Source organism: Astatotilapia calliptera, chromosome 3, assembly GCF_964374335.1.
Source record: "Astatotilapia calliptera chromosome 3, fAstCal68.1, whole genome shotgun sequence".
Lineage (NCBI taxonomy): Eukaryota > Metazoa > Chordata > Actinopteri > Cichliformes > Cichlidae > Astatotilapia > Astatotilapia calliptera.
The window spans coordinates 15,806,852-15,826,201 of NC_137424.1; the positions used below are offsets into that span (position 1 = coordinate 15,806,852).

Here is a 19,350-nt window from a genome sequence, read left to right on the forward strand (position 1 = left end):
GTGTATTTTGCTGGGATGATCATAAATTGTAGCTGAACTGATAAACTATACAAAGGATACTTCTTTGCTCACAAGGCAGGAAGACGTTCCCTTATTTGGTCTGTACCGGTTTGAACTGAGAATCTGTTGACAGACGAACCTTTTTCCTCTATATATACTGTTGTCTGATGAATAAACCTTTGAGTTGGTTTTGGGAAAGCAACCCGTACAGTCTCTGTGTCGTTTTGTTCTCCCAGCTGCTCCCGACGTCGTAACTAACACGCTGAATGGCATATTTGACTGTTACTTGAGAATATTTCTTTGAGTTCTATAGGTTATGGACAATCTCTGCTGATAGGTGCTCACGCCTCGAAGGAAACCCGATCCACAGACGGAGATTTCTTTCAGTAACCATAAATGGTAAGCTGCTTTTTTGTCACACACTACATACACAATATATGTGTTTTAGTGCAAATTGTACATTGCTACATTGTTTTGAATTACCCTCGGCCCGCAGTATATGTGGGCACCTGTCAAAGGTCATTTGGATTTACCAGACCGCTTTGAAAACAACATGAAACAAATGAATGTCTTTGTTGAGCCATGACTGGATTTATCCTAATCCTTCCTAAAGGCCGTTATAACCTTACACTGCCAGTGGTGAGCTGCACCAGCTGTGACCTAATGTGGTCCCCCTCAGTTAAGGACTTCCAGGGTGGTGGATATTGGCCTGGCACCTTAAATTTATGCACCCTGTTTTCAATGGATGTCTTTCAGTCTTTCTATGACATTAAGGTCATAAGTAGTTTACTGACAATTATTTAACATTTGAAATGAAAAGATCCGTCAGTCCATTCACATATATACTGTTCAGAGAAGGCATGTAGTTTAGAGCAAAGTGTAGTAGTGTGAAGTGGCTAAACACACTCACCAATTGTTCTAAAATAAACAATTTATCAAAACATTAACAGTCTTTCACACATACATACGGTTTATACACTATTTTAAAAAGAAGGGGTTGAAGACCTGATTGATTACAAAAAGTCTATTAAAATGTTCTGGGTAACCACAGAAATCTTAGTCAGTTATGTCTGAGAGAGAATGTTTATGACAGAAGTAATGCCAAAATCTCAACAAACCAAAGTTACATACATGCTAAAGAGAAAGATCAAACTGTGCTGAAATTAGAAAGTGGGCAATATAGGGCTTCCCCAGTGAAATAACTGATCTGAAATAATTGAGGCACAAATTAATAAATGACATACTAGTAATCCACAGAAGGGGAGGCCTCTGGGAAAATGTAGAAAATCAATGGGAATTTCTACAGTAGCATGAGTTACCAGTCAATACCAGTCCTGGTATTGGTTATGTTGAAGTGATGGGTTTTATAATTCATTTTTGGTCCACTGAAGGGATTGTTTTGTAACCCCAATATTGATATTTTGTAAATAAAAAATATGACCTCAATTAAACCTTTAAATTCCCTGCACTTGTCATAGATATCTACATGATGTCCAACAAATATACATCAAGTCCAAGGTTCTAATGTTGAACGCCATATTGATGTCCAGCTTAAATCATGGTTGGACCTCCAAATTGTTGAAAAAGTTCAAATGCAGTACAGACCTCCAGAATTGGTCATGGACCAACAGAACCAATATAGACACGATCTGTACATCTATCTGACTTTCTTTGTTTAGTTGGTAGCTAACTGAATTGTCTTACTTTTTTTTATAGATGAAAGAAAATGTCCCTGAAACATACAGTATGAAACAATGAGTGTCAGGTTTATATTTATAGTCTACATCACATTTAAGTGGTACCCATATGTCAATTTGTTTGAGCCTAAAACACAGACTACTCCATGACCCGAATTATTGTTTAATCCTTCCCATCAATACCTCTCAGTTCCACATCTCTAACTCATGTTATTCTCCATGCAGCTCTTTACAGCAGTGGTCCAAACACAGCAGACTGTGCTGGCTGCAGTGGGAGAAGATGCTGAATTCAGCTGTCAGCTCTTGGACACTAAAGACGTCCTTCAGGTCACATGGCAGAAAATCTCACGTGATGTGGAGACAAATGTTGCCACCTACAGCAAGTACTATGGTCAGAGAGTGAATGATGGCTTTAACGATAAAGTCAAGTTTAAATACACTGGACTACAGAACTGCTCCATAGTCATCAGGAATGTGACGGAGCAGGATGAAGGATGCTATCACTGTCTGTTTAACACTTATCCTGAAGGCTCCTTCACTGGTAGAACCTGCTTCCAAGTCTATGGTAAGAACTTTTGCATTAATGTGTTTAAATGTGCTAGAAACTGATTTCCTTTCAACAACATATTCCTTGCAATATCTCCTGATCCTTCACAGAGCTGCATGTTGATGTCAGAGAGTCAAACTCTGCTGAAGAGTGGGTTGTTTCCTGTTCAGCCACTGGTCGACCTGCTCCCACTGTAACACTCTCACAACAAGACCTCAGCTTCTCACAGTACAACACTGTCAGTGTGTCCAACACCAACGCTACATTCACTGTCACCACTACAGCTGTGCTCTCAGGTTCACGTAAACACAGCACACAGGTGGGATGTGCAGCACGAGTGCTCTCTGCTCCTCACAGAGAGGTGATGGAGACGATTCCTGAGGTCCAGCAGACGTCAGATTATCAGTGATGGTGAGAAACTGAGATGCAATAACAATGCATTGTGCTAGTATGCATTTTCTCTTTGATCAATAATTGATGTATTCATTTTGATCAGTGTCACATTTTTCCTGCTTTTTCAAGTTTCCTCCTGGATCATTGTATTAGCTGCAGTATTGGTGATGATGGTCTTTGTCAGTGTTGCTGCTCTGCAGTAGGCTACTCTTTAAAGAAAAAGACCAGATAACTTTCATTTTTCATTTCTTGTCATTTTTTTCTACACCAAAATCTATCCAATAATATCTGCATAACATTTTCTACTTGTGATTTAGTTATTAATTCTTTGCTTCATGATTCAATCGGTCTTTGTCTAGTATTAAATTTTATGTTTCCCATTTAATCCCACTGGCTTTAAAGTGTTTCACCAGATTTTTACGAAGTATTTCCAGTCTTTTGTTGTCTCTGTCCCAAATGTTCTGAAATGTGTTGCATGTATTAAAAGAAGTTGGACCAAAAAATGTACTATGTACTTATAAACTTACATTTATGAAAGCTGAACAAACATTGATGTACTTGACTTTTGTAACAGTGAAAAGGCGATCTGTTTTTATTGATAAATATATATGTTTGCATTACTGTTATTTAGATTGCCATGTTAGAACGTAGCAAACAACATTGTTTGTTCCTCTATGGTTTCTTTATTTTTACAAATCTAAATGTTTTTGGTCAAAAGATTAATAATTTCATATTGAGGTCAGATGGTCAGCAGTTTTGATGTTTTTGCAGAGATTTTATTTTTTGCAAAATAGCACAAGTAAACATTAAAAGTAGTTCCTAAATCAAGGCATTTATTATTAAGGCGGCCATTATTATGGCCCTGTGTGGAAAAAGTGATTGCCCCCTAAACCTAATAACTGGTTGGGCCACCCTGAGTAGAAACATCTGCAATAAAGCGTTTGGGATAACTGGCAATGAGTCCTTTACGAGGTGGTGGAAGAATTTCTGCCCACTCATCTTTGCAAAATTGTTGTAATTCAGCCACACTGGAGGGGTTTTGAGTATGAACCACCTTTCCAAGGTCTCAGCTCCTCAATCAGATTCACGTATGAACTTTGGCTAAGCCATTCCAAAGTCTTTCTTTTGTTTTACTTAAGCTGCTTAGAGGTGGACTTGTTGGTGTGCTTTGGATCAAGTGCACTTCAGCTTGTGGTCGTGAACAGATGGCCAGACATTCTCCTTCAGGATCCCAGAAACTGGATTCTGTTCATCTTGACGTTGCATCTCCAGACTGAGAGATCTCAATTACTTTGTTTCTTATTTGCTTCTGAATTTCCTTGGATTGCGCCATGATGTGTAGTTTTTGAGGATCTTTTGGTCTACTCTACTTTGTCAGACAGGTCCTGTTTAAGTGATTGATTCAGCACAGGTTTGGCAATAATCGGGCCTGGCTATGACTATGGAAAAATTGTATATTTTCTATTGATAAATGCAAATATTTTATGTCTGTTATGTGCATTGCCGTGTGGAGAATATAAGGAAAACAATTGTGTGGTTTACATTGTTTCTTCCTCTTAGATTTCTTGATTTTTTTTTAAAATTGCAATAACTTTATGTTAATTTCAGTGCACTTTCACATTTCTTTAAATTCAAACTACAGTCCTGTGAATAACTAGAAACACTTCTAGCAGCACAAATGTGAGCTAATTGTTTTCTGCTTGACTTTATCAGTCTCTCATATTGTTGTGGAGGAATGTTGGCCCACTCTTCATTACAACGTTGCTTCAGTTCTTTGAGCTTTGTGGGCATTTATTTAAGCACAGCTCTCTGAATGTCCCAGGTTGAGGTCTGCACTTTGCTTTTCAGCTATTCTGCTGTAGATTTGCTGCTGTGTTTGGGATCATTGTTCGACTGCAAGACCTAAACTTTACCTATTAAACAGTTAACTCTGTATTTTACACTTTATGTGAATATTGTTGCAGATTTCAATTATTAATGTTTTTATAACTTTGTTCTTTCTTATATTTAATATTATACAATATTTATACTTCATGTCTCTGTCTTCTTTTGAACACTCCAGCACAGCATCACTATAACTTTGTCCTCACTGACAATAAAGCTGTTTTATATATTTCATTGCAAATGTTTCAAGCAATTTGTAGCTGTATCTTAAGATATTTTGTTAATAATATAGTATTTTATATTGTTTTTTTCCCCATATTTGAGAAATATTTAACATGTAAAAGTCTGTTTATGTACAATTTGGTGATATTAGCCCTGATTATTGGAGGAACTTGTACATGAAGCAGATTTCTGAGACTTCAGATTTGAAGGTTGTTGTCATATAATCTAAATGATGGCAGATTAACGTTCCCTACCTCTGTCCTACAACCACAGGACTCCTTTGCATTCGACTGATAGAAATTTCAAGCTCAGTGTTAATGAAGATTTCAAAGGCCTTAGTGCAGGGGTAGGGAACGTCTAAAACCTGCAGGGACACCGGCCCTCGAGGCCTGGAGTTCCCTACCGCTGCCTTAGTGTGAAAGGAATGAAGCTGTAGCGCCTCCCAGTGGTTGAAAAGAGGTACACAAGAGGTTAGAAATAAGAGGCTGTAGAAATAACATTACAGAAAAGCAGGACATGCTCAAGCAAAACATTATAGAAAGTCTGTCACGGTTCTGGGTCAGTTTGACCCAGTATTTTGAGTTGTCATGTTTTTGCAGGTTTAGTTTAGTTCCATGTGTCATTTTCTGTCTCTCTCTCTATGTCGAGTCTGCGTCTTAGTGTGATGGTTTCTTGTTCCTGTTTTATTGTGAAGGTCTGCGTCTCATGTGAGTGTGTTCAGTTTGACCTCTGTCTCGTCTTGGTGATTATTCCCAGCTGTGTCCACCACCTGTGTGTAATTCCCCTGTGTTTCTCTGTGTATTTAAGTCGTGTCCTCTGTCATTGTAGTTGCTGGTGCGTCTGTGTATCCACCATGTCTCACCCGTGTGTTCTCCCTGCTGTCCATCTCCTCTGCTCGTTCTTGTCCAGGTTTGTGCTCTGTAGTTTAGTTGTTTCCAGTCTAGTTTAGTTCGTGCTCCATTTGCTGTTTGTCCATATTTATTTTTGTGTTCAATAAACCACCTTCACTTCTCCACTACTGCCTGCGATTGGATCCTCATTTATTATTTTCACACGGCTCTCCTCACCCGCCGTGACAGTACGGACCAGCCAGATATGGATCCAGCGGCAGTCACCCCACCTAGGGAGCTTCAGGAGGCCGTTATCGACTCTGCTTCTAAATTGATTTACCAGCTGTTAGAGCATGAGGGAGAAGTGTCTCTTTACACTGTGGAAGCCAGCCTACAACACCTTATTTCCAGTTACCCCTGGTTATTGGACTCACTGCATCCGCTCGTACAGAATTTTGTTCTTCACGAGCTTCACCTACACCCCCCCGCCGCTACCGCTCGCCTGCTCATGCAGTGATATCATCAGTGACAAGTCAGGTGATAGAGGCTAATGCAAAATGGTGTTTCAGTGAGGCAGAATTTATTATGACAATACATTTTTAAAAAAATACTCAGTATGAATTAAACAGGTTAAAGGTCAATGCTCTGTTGTAATATAAAGACAAAATGATTGACAGCAGCCCAGCAATATCAGTAAAACGCAAATTAGCCACATGGTGCAATGTAAGGAGCTCTGTGATTGGTTAGGAAAGGACAGACTGGCCACCTCGATTTTTCTTCACTGCACATTGATCCATAGCTTTGCTCTGTAAAGGCTAACAAAGTGCTTTTGCTTTACAAAGACATTCAGCGTCGGTATTCACTCTTTTAAAATGCCACTGAACACTGGAGTGAAATGGAGCCCTGATCCTCAGAGTTTTATTGTTGCTAACATTTCTTATAGATAGCACAGATAGTGCCCCACTGCAGTAATCACTCATGTCTAGATATTCCTGTTAAAAAGGAGTTTTTCCTCCCCACTGTAACATGGCAAACATAGCAAACGGATAATCCAGCTGAAGCTTCAGACAGCCGTCAGACAGTGAAACACTGCCATCTGCTGGACGCGAGTAACACAGACGCTGAAGGAAAAGCACTCAGAAGGAAAAGCACGCACACTTGGAAGACTTGACCATTTGCACAAAATGAATGGCTGACACTGGACAGATGAGAGAATGTGGATGGTCACACCCTCGTGCATTAAAGAGGGCTTTCAGTTCATTGAAAACACAAAACCAAACACACAAAAGACACAATGAGACAGCTGATCAGTTTGCTTCACTAAATCATCGACACAAGCCGTGTTGTAGAGGGTACTGCAGCCGTGGCAGGTTATCATCTTAATGTGGCCCTGACACTCCATCGTACGCCACAAAGCTGTGAATAAATGAAAAGCAAAGAGGCATCATCACTAACATAATAACTGTAGAAGTTATCCCGCTGCATTACATTTATCAGGATATCGTAATAAATGCTCATCATATGTTGCTTTGCCCCATCATTGTTGTCATTAATATCGGTACGTGACACTGGACACTTCCTGTCATTCATATGTCCTGACTTTGTGATCAGTGTAGCAGCTTGAAAATAACTGCTTGGTTAACAGCAGGTGTACAGGCAGGTGCTCTGATCAAATAACATGTTTGGCTAAAGAAACAGAAAATAAAAACATGTAAATAGGAACACCCACATCTCTACTTCTTCTTCTATTTTCCATTTCACACTTACAAAAAAGTTCTCCTGCGTAGGTGTTGAGACAAATATATGTCAATTTAATACTTCAGACAGGCCCCAGAGCAGGTCTGAACAATTAGTCCACTTAAAATCAAAACTGCAATTTGAAACCATGCAATTAGCAATTTTGCAAAGAAAACTTGGCTAGGCTAAGCTAAGCTAACTGTTAGACAAAGTAGAGGAGTTGGAAGAGTAAAGGATTCTGGTTAACTCCAGTTCAACTTAACATTAAATTAAACTGACAAATATCATGTTTATATTCATATCTTAGTCTTTTGATGAGCTCTATCTTATAAATCTTTTAGACTCAGACGAGGTCGGCACAGGGACAGGCCTCGGGGGTCCAGGCCCACCCGGTGAAGTCCTTCTTCCCCAACATCTTCTGATGTACTTCATTTATACATTTTGGTAATGAAGTACTTAAACTACCACCTCACTGATTAGTTATTGCAGTGTGAGCTCAGTTCAATTAATCAGGTCACAGTAGTTTAGCACTTCTACAGCAATCATGCAACCAGCATGACTGAGGAGGACACTGGGTGGACGGGCTTTGCAGGTCAGACTTTGAAACTATCTTTTATTGTCATTACGCCAAAAGCAGTGAAATTATATGCTGTCCCATTCAGTGCAAATAAAGAATCTGTGTTTACTGACAGGACAAAGCACTGAACATGATTTCATCTGTTAACCTGGACAAATTCCAAAACAATTCCTTATTATTTCTTTTTCTTAAGTAAAACCAGTAAAAGCTTCTACTTCAAAAATATGGACTTAACACTGAGATCCTGATATTTTAGACCAGTTGAATTTAGATGATCTTTTTTAGTTCGTTCAGTTTGCTGGTTCTAACGACGACGGTCTTCATCAGTTTTAATGTCACTGTGACTCATATCTCTGCATGGCTGTTTTGTTCTGAGTGCACTGTGACAATGAAGTTAAGATCCGGTGATCAGCACAGCAGCCTGGGAGTGACTGCTTGGTTAACGACAAGGTTTACAAGACCTGATCAAATGTCACACTGGAAATATTTTGCAAGTGAAACAGCAAAAGCAAATGAAAAAATGTAAATATGTTAACTGGACCACCTACATTGTTTCGAGAGCAGAACTAAAGAGTGCGACCCATCACTTCAGTTTCAGCATATAATTTCTATTTAACACTCAAAAAAATCTGTTGTACAAGTATTAAAAATATATTCACAAATGAAATTGACATGCCTGAGATGAAAACATTACTCATACAAGTTGTCAGGTAAAGTCTATAGCACTGTTACATCTAAATATGGACACTGAGCTGGGACGATGTCACAGATCTGAGCCTCTGCACCTTCACTATACGTTTGTGTATGTCAGGCCTGTCCTGTATCTCTCCACCACCTGATCCAACACACCACCAAATCCTGATCAGCTGATCATCTCTGCTCCTCTAATCACCTGAATATCCAAGTATCCGAAAGTGTCCATCGATCTGACAATACAATTGTAAAATCGATCATTGACCTGTGCCCTAATGTGTTCTGTGCACTTGTGAACACACTTCCTTATGGAGTACGTTTATTAAGGACACTCTTTCATTAGCACACAGGTTCAATAACACAACAAATAACCTCCAATAAACCTTTTAATAAACTGTCATTGGAGGCTGATGTGTTCTCTCTTGGCTTGTTTTCTTGTTGTGTGCCACACAGAAAATAAATGCATGGTGTCTTAACTCACTGATACGGGGATATCAATGAGCACAGAGTCCAGCCAACGATGGCACAAAGTCAAACCTCCTTCAAGGAAACTGGAGAGTCCAACACTGGCATTGAGGCTACCCCAACAATATCAATATGGTGTAACTTCCTGCTCTAACTCAGGCTCCTTCCCCACAAGAAAGATGATATTTTATGTACTCGAAGTCAGACCTGGAATCTGTGGGTCAGACTTCCTGGGCCCCCGACCCCTGACCTCTGAGATTTTCATGTCTTGTATTTTATAATATTTATCTTTTGTTCTCCTGCCAAAATTGTAAACACTGTCATCATGCCATATTGCACTGTTGTTCGATCAGCTTCATTAAATATACTTTTATATATACTTTTATCCTTTGTTTTGTTATACATCCATTTAAATCCTCATATGAAATTATTACAACCAACTGGTAGTAAAACAAAAATAAAAAGATTGTTCAACATTTTAACTGCAAATGGTCAAAACACTCACTTTATTTGCCAAAAATTATACTTAAAAAGGGGAAAAAAGAAGTGTTAATAGTTTATTTGAAAGGTCAAAATATACCAACACATCTTTTTATTTTAAATCTATTTGTTTGTGCATTAATTTTTTTTCTAAAGCCAGATGTGGAAAAACAGGCTGCATCTACATGCAGGTTCTTGTGGTCAGTGGTCATCATATTTGCATTATCTTTCTGAGTCACAAGCAGGGAAGTGTTAAAGTTTCCTAGAAGTGGTGGGCCAGTGATGTAGGTGTGGATGCAAAGGATTATTTGAGGTGGTGCTGATCAGAAGTATAAAAATCAAAGTGTCCAGATCCAAACACACTTTGTTCCTCTGTGACAGAAGTGAACTAGAACTCACAGCAGCATCTGAACTGCAGAAGAGATCTCTGCTCATCTCCGTCTGCATTCCTCTTTTGGTAAGAACTTATTATGTATCATTTAAAATGATTTTCCTTTTAAAGCTGGGCAGCAGGCTCACGTTGAACATCTCCATAAACTGTCATAATTCTGCTGCTACACTAAACACTGCATTCGGTGAGCATACTAAACTTACATAAGCTGTATATTTGCACGGTGAGAGACCTGTTTTTGCTGATTTGTGTTCAAATACAACAAGATCTTATTTAAACTGACTGTCAGATGTTGCCTATCCAGTTATGTAATGAACCCACTATATACATGAACCACAGACCCTTCACCACATCTTCATCACCTGCTGTTCCAGACAACCAACTTATACCTGAACCACTGCAGGTTAATCATCATCATTAGTAAAGGAAAAAAAAGGTGAGTGTCTTATTATTTTTATTTTGCAGTGTGTCACTGTTACTACAGAGCACACTGAAACATGTGACAGGAAAGAATAACTGAGTGCAGAAAGGCTTTTATATTAAATCGGATTTAAACTTTGTTCTTAATGAACCGGATCTATTATGACCTGGACTTTTATCTATAAAATGGGCTTGTGAAACCCAGAGGAAAACTCTCTCAATATATCTGTAGATATAAATATATATTTATCCAAATCACATCAAGTAAAAAAGGCAAAATGACAAAATTAAAAAAAAGAATAACAAAAAGTATAAATTAAAACACAAAATTTTAAGGCAAAAACAAATATCTTGATGTCTTAATACGATGAATATAAAATATAAAGTAATACAACAAGGTTAAATATCTAAACATTTAAACTACTTCAGCTTTTCAAAGCTTCTTTTTCCAGTTGAAAATGACATCATCACGCCTGAATCTGCTTCCAGGAGCCGTCCAGATCAGGCTTGTTCAGGATATTTAGAAATCGTCCTAACAGTTGAAAAATAAAAAATAAACAGAGAACAAAGTAATATATATGATTAGAAATAAATAAAAAAGAAAACTATAAATAAAACGACTTCTTTCATTTAAAGAAAAAGGTCTATCAGTCCTCTTGTCGTGTGTGTTTGCAGCTCACAAAGACGACTTACTGAGCTTCAGGATCCAAAAGGATGTATCTGCCAAATTCTTAATGTGGAAAAATGTCCATGTGTTTTCTTCTCCAGGAGACGATGAAGACACTGTTTGTCTGCACGATGCTCGTGCTGCTCTTTGCTTCCGGATTTTCCAAAGTGAACAATTTTCAACCAAGCGAGCACCGACCTGAAGAAACACCTTATGAAAAGTTTAGAAGACAGCATGTAGATGCTAAGATGACTGAAAAGCTGTGTAACACAGAAATATCAAATAGGAATATCTACAAACTTGACAACAGTTGTAAGGAAACCAACACATTCATCCTCAGCATTCCAGCAAAGGTCAAATCCATTTGTAGAGGTGATGGGAGGTACGATGAAAATAGCGGCATGACGTATAGTACCGCAACGTTTCGCATAATTAAATGTAAGCTAAAGCATCAGGGAGCCAGGAAACCCAGCTGCCAGTATGAAGGCAGGCTTCTCACCAACAGGATCATTGTGGTGAAATGTGAAGGGAAGTTACCTGTGCACTTCGATCGGGACCTTCTACCCTCTGAGCGCAACGATGGCGAGCAACTGTGAGGAAAGAGTGGTGTGGAGGGGGGGCGTGGTCTGCGATGCTGCTGCAGGTCAGATGGATGTACCTGCGCTGCATTTGCTATCACGCCTCGCCAACTTAAAAGGCTTTGTGCTGTCTGAGTTGTTGGTGTTGTGGATGTGTTGGCTGGCAGTCCACAGACAGACTGATTTACACAACTGTGGAAAAAATAAAATTAATAAATAAAATAAATTGGAAAACATAGATGTGTCATTATTTCATATAGATTTCAAATAACATACCATTTGATGTCAACATGTTTTAGTTGCATTTGCAGTGCTCGTGCTGTTATATTCTTATGATTCTGTTCATTTTATGAGTGTATCCTTCAGCCTTGCTTCACATATTTACTGCTGCTTGATCAGCTTTAGTCCTGCTAGCATCAGCACAGGTAGAAACAGATCACACATCAGAGAATCGGCCGTGCATCTAAATGCAAATGGAAACTAAAAATGAAAACATAGATAACTGAGCTGAACTTCATAGATCTGAAAGTTGACCAATGCATACATAGTGCTAAAAATCAGGTATCGGGAAAACACATTATTTTATATTATGCTGAAGTCAATTGTTATCCTTTTTTAAAACTATATCATATAATAAAGTCTGTTTTGAAGTTTACTATGGTAAAAAAAATATTTTAAGGCTCTTCAGATATACTGTAACTTCATAGGTATGAACCATCAAAGCATTTTCATCATGAATATAAAACTTCATTAGGTAGATCTGTTCAAATACTCATTAATGCAAATATCTGATCAGCCAATCACATGGCAGCAACTCAATGCAGGTGTAAAAGGTGAGGTCTAAAAAGAACCTTTAAGAAAATATGAATCATCTTAATCAGTCTTTAATTATGAAGCAATGGCCTAACTCCCTCTGACAAACAGACCTGTGGCAAAATTTATAAACCACTTTTGACTTTTTCCAAGGTGAACATTGTCTGGCAGCAGGTGCCCTTCCCCTCCCAGATCACGGTTCATATCTGATTTTCAGCTCTAAAGTTTATTTTTCTCTTCATAACAACTGTGCAAAGGATGATTTCTGAGGATGATGACTCATTTAAAATGCTTGGATGCTGACAATTATGCAGAGTCAGGCATGGAAAGGCTGCTCTTTGTGACAGGTGGGTGCTGTCATACATGGGTGTAGCTGCCAGCTGTCCTCGAGGCTTCACCTCTGCTAAACGTGTGTCTCTGAACTTGACCTCGTCTCATAAACTCTCCTGTGATTTTTATTTTGCATCCTTGGTTATTCAAATGAATGATTAATATATTAATATGAATCTATACAGATTTGTCCACACTGGATATGACAGTAAGAGTTAGTAAAGCTCTGTTAACGTGTCCCTCTACAGCCTGTTGTTTCTTAGTTTCACCAGTGAAACTGAATTAAAAACAAAACATAGATGACATATTGTCGCCTAGGCAACCACCAAGCTCCCAGTGCCTACAGACATTCACTAAAACATGCTGGTCATTGGATCGTTTGAATAAATACCTTTAACTAAATATCAATGTTTTCGACATGTCTTAGTTTACATTATTACACAGTTATTATGAGAGAGCATGTCTAATATTTTTCCACTAAACAGTCGTCTTCTCCTTTGGTTTGTTTGTAACAACCATTTATAAAAACTTGTGTTTTGCTTTTGTTTTATTTTTAACTGCAATTCTGGTCGAGTAGCTTTTATAGTGTTAATTCAACATATACTACAAAATAAAATGACTTTTTTTAAAGTACATTTGTGGACATTTTATTTTCAAACTATCCAATCACAGAATCAAATGCACAAAGCCTGTGATGTCATCAAAGGCACAAAGCTTGTGATGTCATCACATTCTGTCATTGGAAGGAGAAATTCAGTCAACTGTAGCAACTCTTTGGTGGCAGAACTACAAAACAACCTGTTTGTTAAAACCAAGATAAGGAAGACACAGAGACGCAGAAGCAGACGCAGACGCAGAAGCAGACGCTGAAGCAGACGCTGAAGCAGACGCTGAAGCAGACGCATATAAAATGGCAGAAGCACAGATGGAAGTGGTCGTGAGCCCAAATATAACAGTTTTGCAAAGATCGGAAAATGACCTCAAAAAAGCCCAAACACCAAATCCTGAAACACGTCCTCTGGCACAAGTTCAAACAGAAGTGGTCGTGAAAGGCAAGAAAAAAAGGGGGCAAAAACAGAAAAGAGTGGCTGAAGAACCCAGACAACCGATTACTCGGGCGTATGCTCGGGCTCTTCTAGAAGCCCAAAACAACGTGGCTGATGGAAGCAACCTGAGAAATGAAGAAGTGTCAGGAAACCCTGAAGGAACCTCTGAAAGGGAAAACCCTGAATCCCTCCCTATGTCAGAACCAAAGGACGACGTGAATATGGAGACAGAGGCAAACATGAATAACGCCAGTGGACAAAACCCTGGGCCAAATGGAGGGACGTGGCAACATCAGCCAAATCCCAGATTTATACCCCATCATGGCAGAGTCCAGTATGATTCATGTTGTGAGATTGCTGCTCTCAGGCATCAACTACAAGCTTCCCAAAACCACCAGAACGAGCTTTACTGGAAACTGGTAGCTGCTAATAAGAGGGCTTCTTATTACCAGTCTAAGGTGACCAAACTTCATGCACAGATGATCGCCGACAAAAAACAGCATGAAGAAACAATTAAAGAGCTCATAGAGCAACTGGAGGAGGCTAATGATAATAATAAGCCTGATAAGAGCAAAACAGAGGTTCAAGCAAAGGACAACCACGCAGTTGTCATGCTGGATGACATGATCCGTGTCCTGCACGAAGACGTCAGCGACCCTACCACAGAGCAGTGTGTGGATTCTTCTACACAAACCACAGAGGCTTCACACACGGACTGTGTAGGTCTGAAGGAGGCTCAATTTGAAGTCCAATACAAGACTCAACAAGAGCAAATAGGAACACTCCAACAACAGCTCCTAGAAGCTCAACACCAACTCAAGGAACAGGAAGACAAACATAGGCAGGACCAGGAGACACTGAACATGGAAATCAGTGAGCTTAAATCCCAGCTCTGCTCCAACAAGGAGCTTCATGACATGAAAGTAGAGACTCTTTATCAAGAGTTGAAAGAAGTCAAAGCGTCCTACATTAAAATCACACAGGAGCAAAATGAACAAAATTCCAACACAGCAAATGGAAAATCTGAGCTTCTGGTGGAAAAAGACACCAAAGAACAGGACAAGGAAGAAGAAGAAGACTCCCTGACATCAACTGAGATGTCTCTGCATGACTCTCTACAACAAACAGAAGACAGAGAGAAAACGATAACTACCAATCCAGCTGAACTCGAAACTGAAGCTAAGACTGTGCCAGAGAAAAAACCCAAGAAGAAGAAGAGGAACTGGCTGCGTCGGCTTTTCAGCTGTACCAGTCCACAGACAGACTGATTTACACAACTGTGGAAAAAATAAATAAATACAAAAAAAATAAATAAATTGGAAAATATAGATGTGTCATTATTTCATATAGATTTCAAATAACATACCATTTGATGTCAACATGGTTTAGTTGCATTTGCAGTGCTCGTGCTGTTATATTCTTATGATTCTGTTCATTTTATGAGTGTATCCTTCAGCCTTGCTTCACATATTTACTGCTGCTTGATCAGCTTTAGTCCTGCTAGCATCAGCACAGGTAGAAACAGATCACACATCAGAGAATCGGCCGTGCATCTAAATGCAAATGGAAACTAAAAATGAAAACATAGATAACTGAGCTGAACTTCATAGATCTGAAAGTTGACCAATGCATACATAGTGCTAAAAATCAGGTATCGGGAAAACACATTATTTTATATTATGCTGATGTCAGGGCTCTGAGTGCGGGCAGGTGGAAATGTGGATCCAAATGCAGGACTCCGAGACGAAATGTAACTAAAACCACAGCTTTTATTGCTGGCATGAAACAAAAACAGAAACCAAACCATGAAACCAAGCAGGAACACACAGGCAGGGTCTGAGGGTACGACGCGACACCAAGCGTAGGAAAACACAGGGCTTAAATACACAGGGTAGTAATGAGGGAATGGGCCACAGAAGGGAGACACAGCTGGGGGAGCTGAACTTCATAGATCTGAAAGTTGACCAATGCATACATAGTGACAACACATTATTTTATATTATGCTGAAGTCAGTTTTTATCCAATTTTATAACTATATCATATAATAAAGTCTGTTTTGAAGTTTACTATGGTAACAATGCATCTTTTTAGGCTTTTCAGAAACACTGTAACTTCATAGGTATGAACCAACAAACCATTTTTCATCATGACAATAAAAAATAAATCTAAAGGAGATAAACATCACAACTGTTCAACCAAGCATTAAGTCCATTTTGAAACAAAGAACGATGTACACTCAGCCAATCACATGGCAGCAACTCAATGCAGTGTAAAAGGTGAGATGTAAAATAAAACAATTAAAAATATTAATTAATCTTAATCAATCTTAAAATATGAAGCAATCTTCTAACTCCCCTTTACATACAAAGCTGTGGCCAACCTTACAAACCATTTTGAATTTTTTCCAGCCGAGGCGTTCAAAATAACCAAACTGCTAATAGTCACGGTTTAATTTGGGCAGCTGCCTGCCTAATATAATGTAAAATCATCACAATATTTTACACAAAGAGAGTAAATGTATCCTTGTACTCAGCTAAGACAGCTGGGCTGCTGTGGCTTGTGTTTATGTTCAGAGTGACATCTGATTTAAAAGCAGACTGTCATGGTTGCGGCTGTGTGCAGGCAGGATGAGGACCCAAACGCAAGCTCACGGAGGCAGGAATGAACTCAAAACACAGCTTTATTGCTGGAGAGAGAAACCATACAACCTAAACGAGGAAACTATAACGTAATACACAGAGAAACACACGGCCATGAATGAGGGAGAACGCGACACAGAACTGAGGGAGACGCAGACATAAATACACAGAGGGTTAACGAGGGAAGTGGGAGCACATGGGGAACACAGGTGACACTGATAATCATAACAAGACACGGCAGGAGTGAACGCAACACTGACGGGAGACTGTCAAAGTAAAACAGGAAGTACACGGAGGTTCAGAGAGGAGGAGAGACAGCACGGGGAGAGCACGGACATAACGGGCTGGGAAAACATGGAATAAAACACAAGAAGGGGAAACGAGGGCTCACAGATAAACAGAGGGGCACACAGGAGGTAATCAAATAAGGAACATCTTAACAGAAACCATGGCATAAATAAAGAACAACACACAAAACATATGAAAACTAAGAATGCTGGGCCAACATGGCCCAGGATCATGACAGACAGCAAAAGACACTGAGCAGCATATCAGTCAGCATGGGAAAAATGCCATAGATTTAAGGAACCAGGCTAAAATAATTGGTTTCTAGTGGGTTCTATTGTAAGTGCTCTATATTTCAGCATGACATACTGTATGCATCCTACACTGAGAACCCTTGAAGCTGATCATCAGGGTATGCTGTGTACTTCTTACACAGAAGATAAAATAACATGCAAAGATTTTAGATGGTTGTGGTTGGTCCTTACACACAGATGTAAGGTCAAAAAAAAAAAAAAAATCACCCACAATGGATCGTTCACAGACGCTGGTCCAGTGGAACCCACTTCCACAAAGGCTGCACCTGCTCTGGCAGAACAGGAAGCATCAACTACATAGTAGCTATTTTCATAATTAAGACATCAACTATAGGTGTTCCCAAAATGTGCCATGTTGTCTGCACACCTGACAGCTCAATAAGTCCTGTGTTGATTACAGATGGTGGTTGTTTCCAGAAACAGCACTTGCATAAAACAAGTACAGAGCACTTTATGAGCCAACCTGCTTCTTTAATGAGCACTTAGGTTGTTTGTATTCAGTGTTCACAGATAATATGCTCATTAAAAGGGGGGATCCACTATGTCCTTCTTCACAATCCTGTCTGCCAACTTTAAGAAGAAATCAGAGTGACGCAGAAGCTTTAAAACAGTGTTCAGAATAATCAGTGATGCTTTTATCTGAACTGATGACAGATAAAGATGAACGTGAGTGTGGCAGAAGAGTAAGTTCTCCCTCTTTCTTGGAAGTATACAAAAGTCTGTTGTTTCTAAAAAGTTCATAAACAAACAACAAGTTCTTACAGAATGAGACGTGAAGCCTGGAGACGAGCAGTTCAGACACGCTGTTATTAAATTCTACCTGAGCAGGTTATAGTTCACCTCAGTTACGGAAGAACAAATAACACTTGGCTCTGGGAGCTTCAGTTTTTATACACTGTCGTAGCACCACCCTAAGCCATCATTTGCATCAACACCTACATCACTAGCCCAGCAGTTCTAAGAAACTTCTCTGTTTGTGGTTCAGAACCTAATGTGACACCAATGAGCACAACAGCATGCAGCTGCAGGTTGTTGTTCATACCTGGCTTTACAATAAAGAGCCATGTTTGCAGGCAGCTGTTTGAAGTTTTGTGTAAAATATCATTTTTATAGAAATAAACCAAATGTGTCTAAATATATTAAGTAAACAATCAGAATAAGAACATTTTGAAATAAAATCCAAAAACTGCATCTGGCTTAGTTTTTGTTGAATAAATAATGACTCTGTGTAATATGTCATGTGTTGTATATGTAAGTTGTATTTGTACAATGAAGCCAGGCTTTCTTTGTGTTAGCTGCCTGACAGAACCTAAAACTCTAGTCAGAGATTGCAGGTGTCACAACAGACATGATCAGCTTTCTCTGTCGATCCTATCTTTCTGTTTCACACTCTGTGCACTCATAGAAAAAAATCTTTAAAAAAAACAATCACATGACTCTTCTTCCACACAACATGATCCCTGAGTGCCGCCTGCTCCAACCAGACATGTTCTCACAGCGACGATGGTGATAATTAAAATCTACAAAGAACGTGATAAACATTATTAAAATGCAGCACTGTTAAAGCAACGTGATTAATGCTGCATTAAAATGAGCCTTTAGCACATAGAGATGATTCAACAGTTTCATTTGACTTCATTGTTTCTAAGGCAGATGCTACACCAGTGAAGGTGCACTTAGTTTTCACACACTGCTTCTGCATTGTGTCTTAGTTTTAGTGGATTAAATAATGACACAGTGTTTGTTTGTTTTTCTTTAGTAACAAATGACCTCAGACCAGCTTATAATATTTTATAAACAAATAAGCATAAATGCATAAACTCAGCCTGGAATCACATGGGATAAACATGGGATGTGCATTTTTTTATTTGTTTTGTGTTACTGAGTCTTGCAAGAATGCCAACCTTACCAGCAGCAGCTTGGTTTTTTTGTTTGTTGTTTTTTTAATTGAATGAGTGCTGAAAGTTGAGCAACAGCTGTGACAACGAGAGAAGATGGAGCCAATCAGAAACAACTGTGAAAATGTACAATATGCAAGCTAAGAAAGCAAAGTGTAGCAATGTTGCCATCATTTTTGTTATTGTGGGATTTTTTTCAACATTCACTGAAAATCACTTCTCTCATATTTCCTCTTTATTATTTTCATCACTGTTTAAGAAACGTAACAAAGTCTTATAAAGCATCTAAACCAGCATCATGAAGTGATGTTTAAAGATGGCAGCAAGCTCACAGCATCTCTCAACTCAAGAGCAACATTCAAAGTGCACAGGCTGAAGGAAAGTATTGATTTTATCACATGCAATTACAATACGCCTTTTCATCTGTATCTGTGTGTACAATG

General features: G+C 39.0%; 2 protein-coding genes across 2 annotated transcripts in view; one reads left to right on the plus strand and one right to left on the minus strand.

The window, feature by feature from the left end:
* Positions 1–19,350, minus strand: part of LOC145425230 (protein NLRC3-like) — a 611,895-nt gene that overhangs the window by 491,803 nt on the left and 100,742 nt on the right. The window lies entirely within an intron of this gene.
* Positions 583–3,587, plus strand: LOC113017386 (OX-2 membrane glycoprotein-like). The gene is made up of 3 exons (XM_080299690.1): positions 583–639; positions 1,923–2,262; positions 2,355–3,587. The coding sequence occupies exons 1-3, from the start codon at positions 583–585 to the stop codon at positions 2,651–2,653; spliced, it is 696 nt and encodes a 231-aa protein (XP_080155816.1). The 3' UTR covers positions 2,654–3,587.

Excerpts from the sequence above, each read along its gene's own strand:
- LOC113017386 (XM_080299690.1), top strand. The coding sequence starts at position 583 with ATGACTGGATTTATCCTAATCCTTCCTAAAGGCCGTTATAACCTTACA. Across the intron at positions 640-1,922 it reads ATAACCTTACACTGCCAGTG|CTCTTTACAGCAGTGGTCCA; the intron begins GTGAGCTGCACC and ends TTCTCCATGCAG. Across the intron at positions 2,263-2,354 it reads AACCTGCTTCCAAGTCTATG|AGCTGCATGTTGATGTCAGA; the intron begins GTAAGAACTTTT and ends GATCCTTCACAG.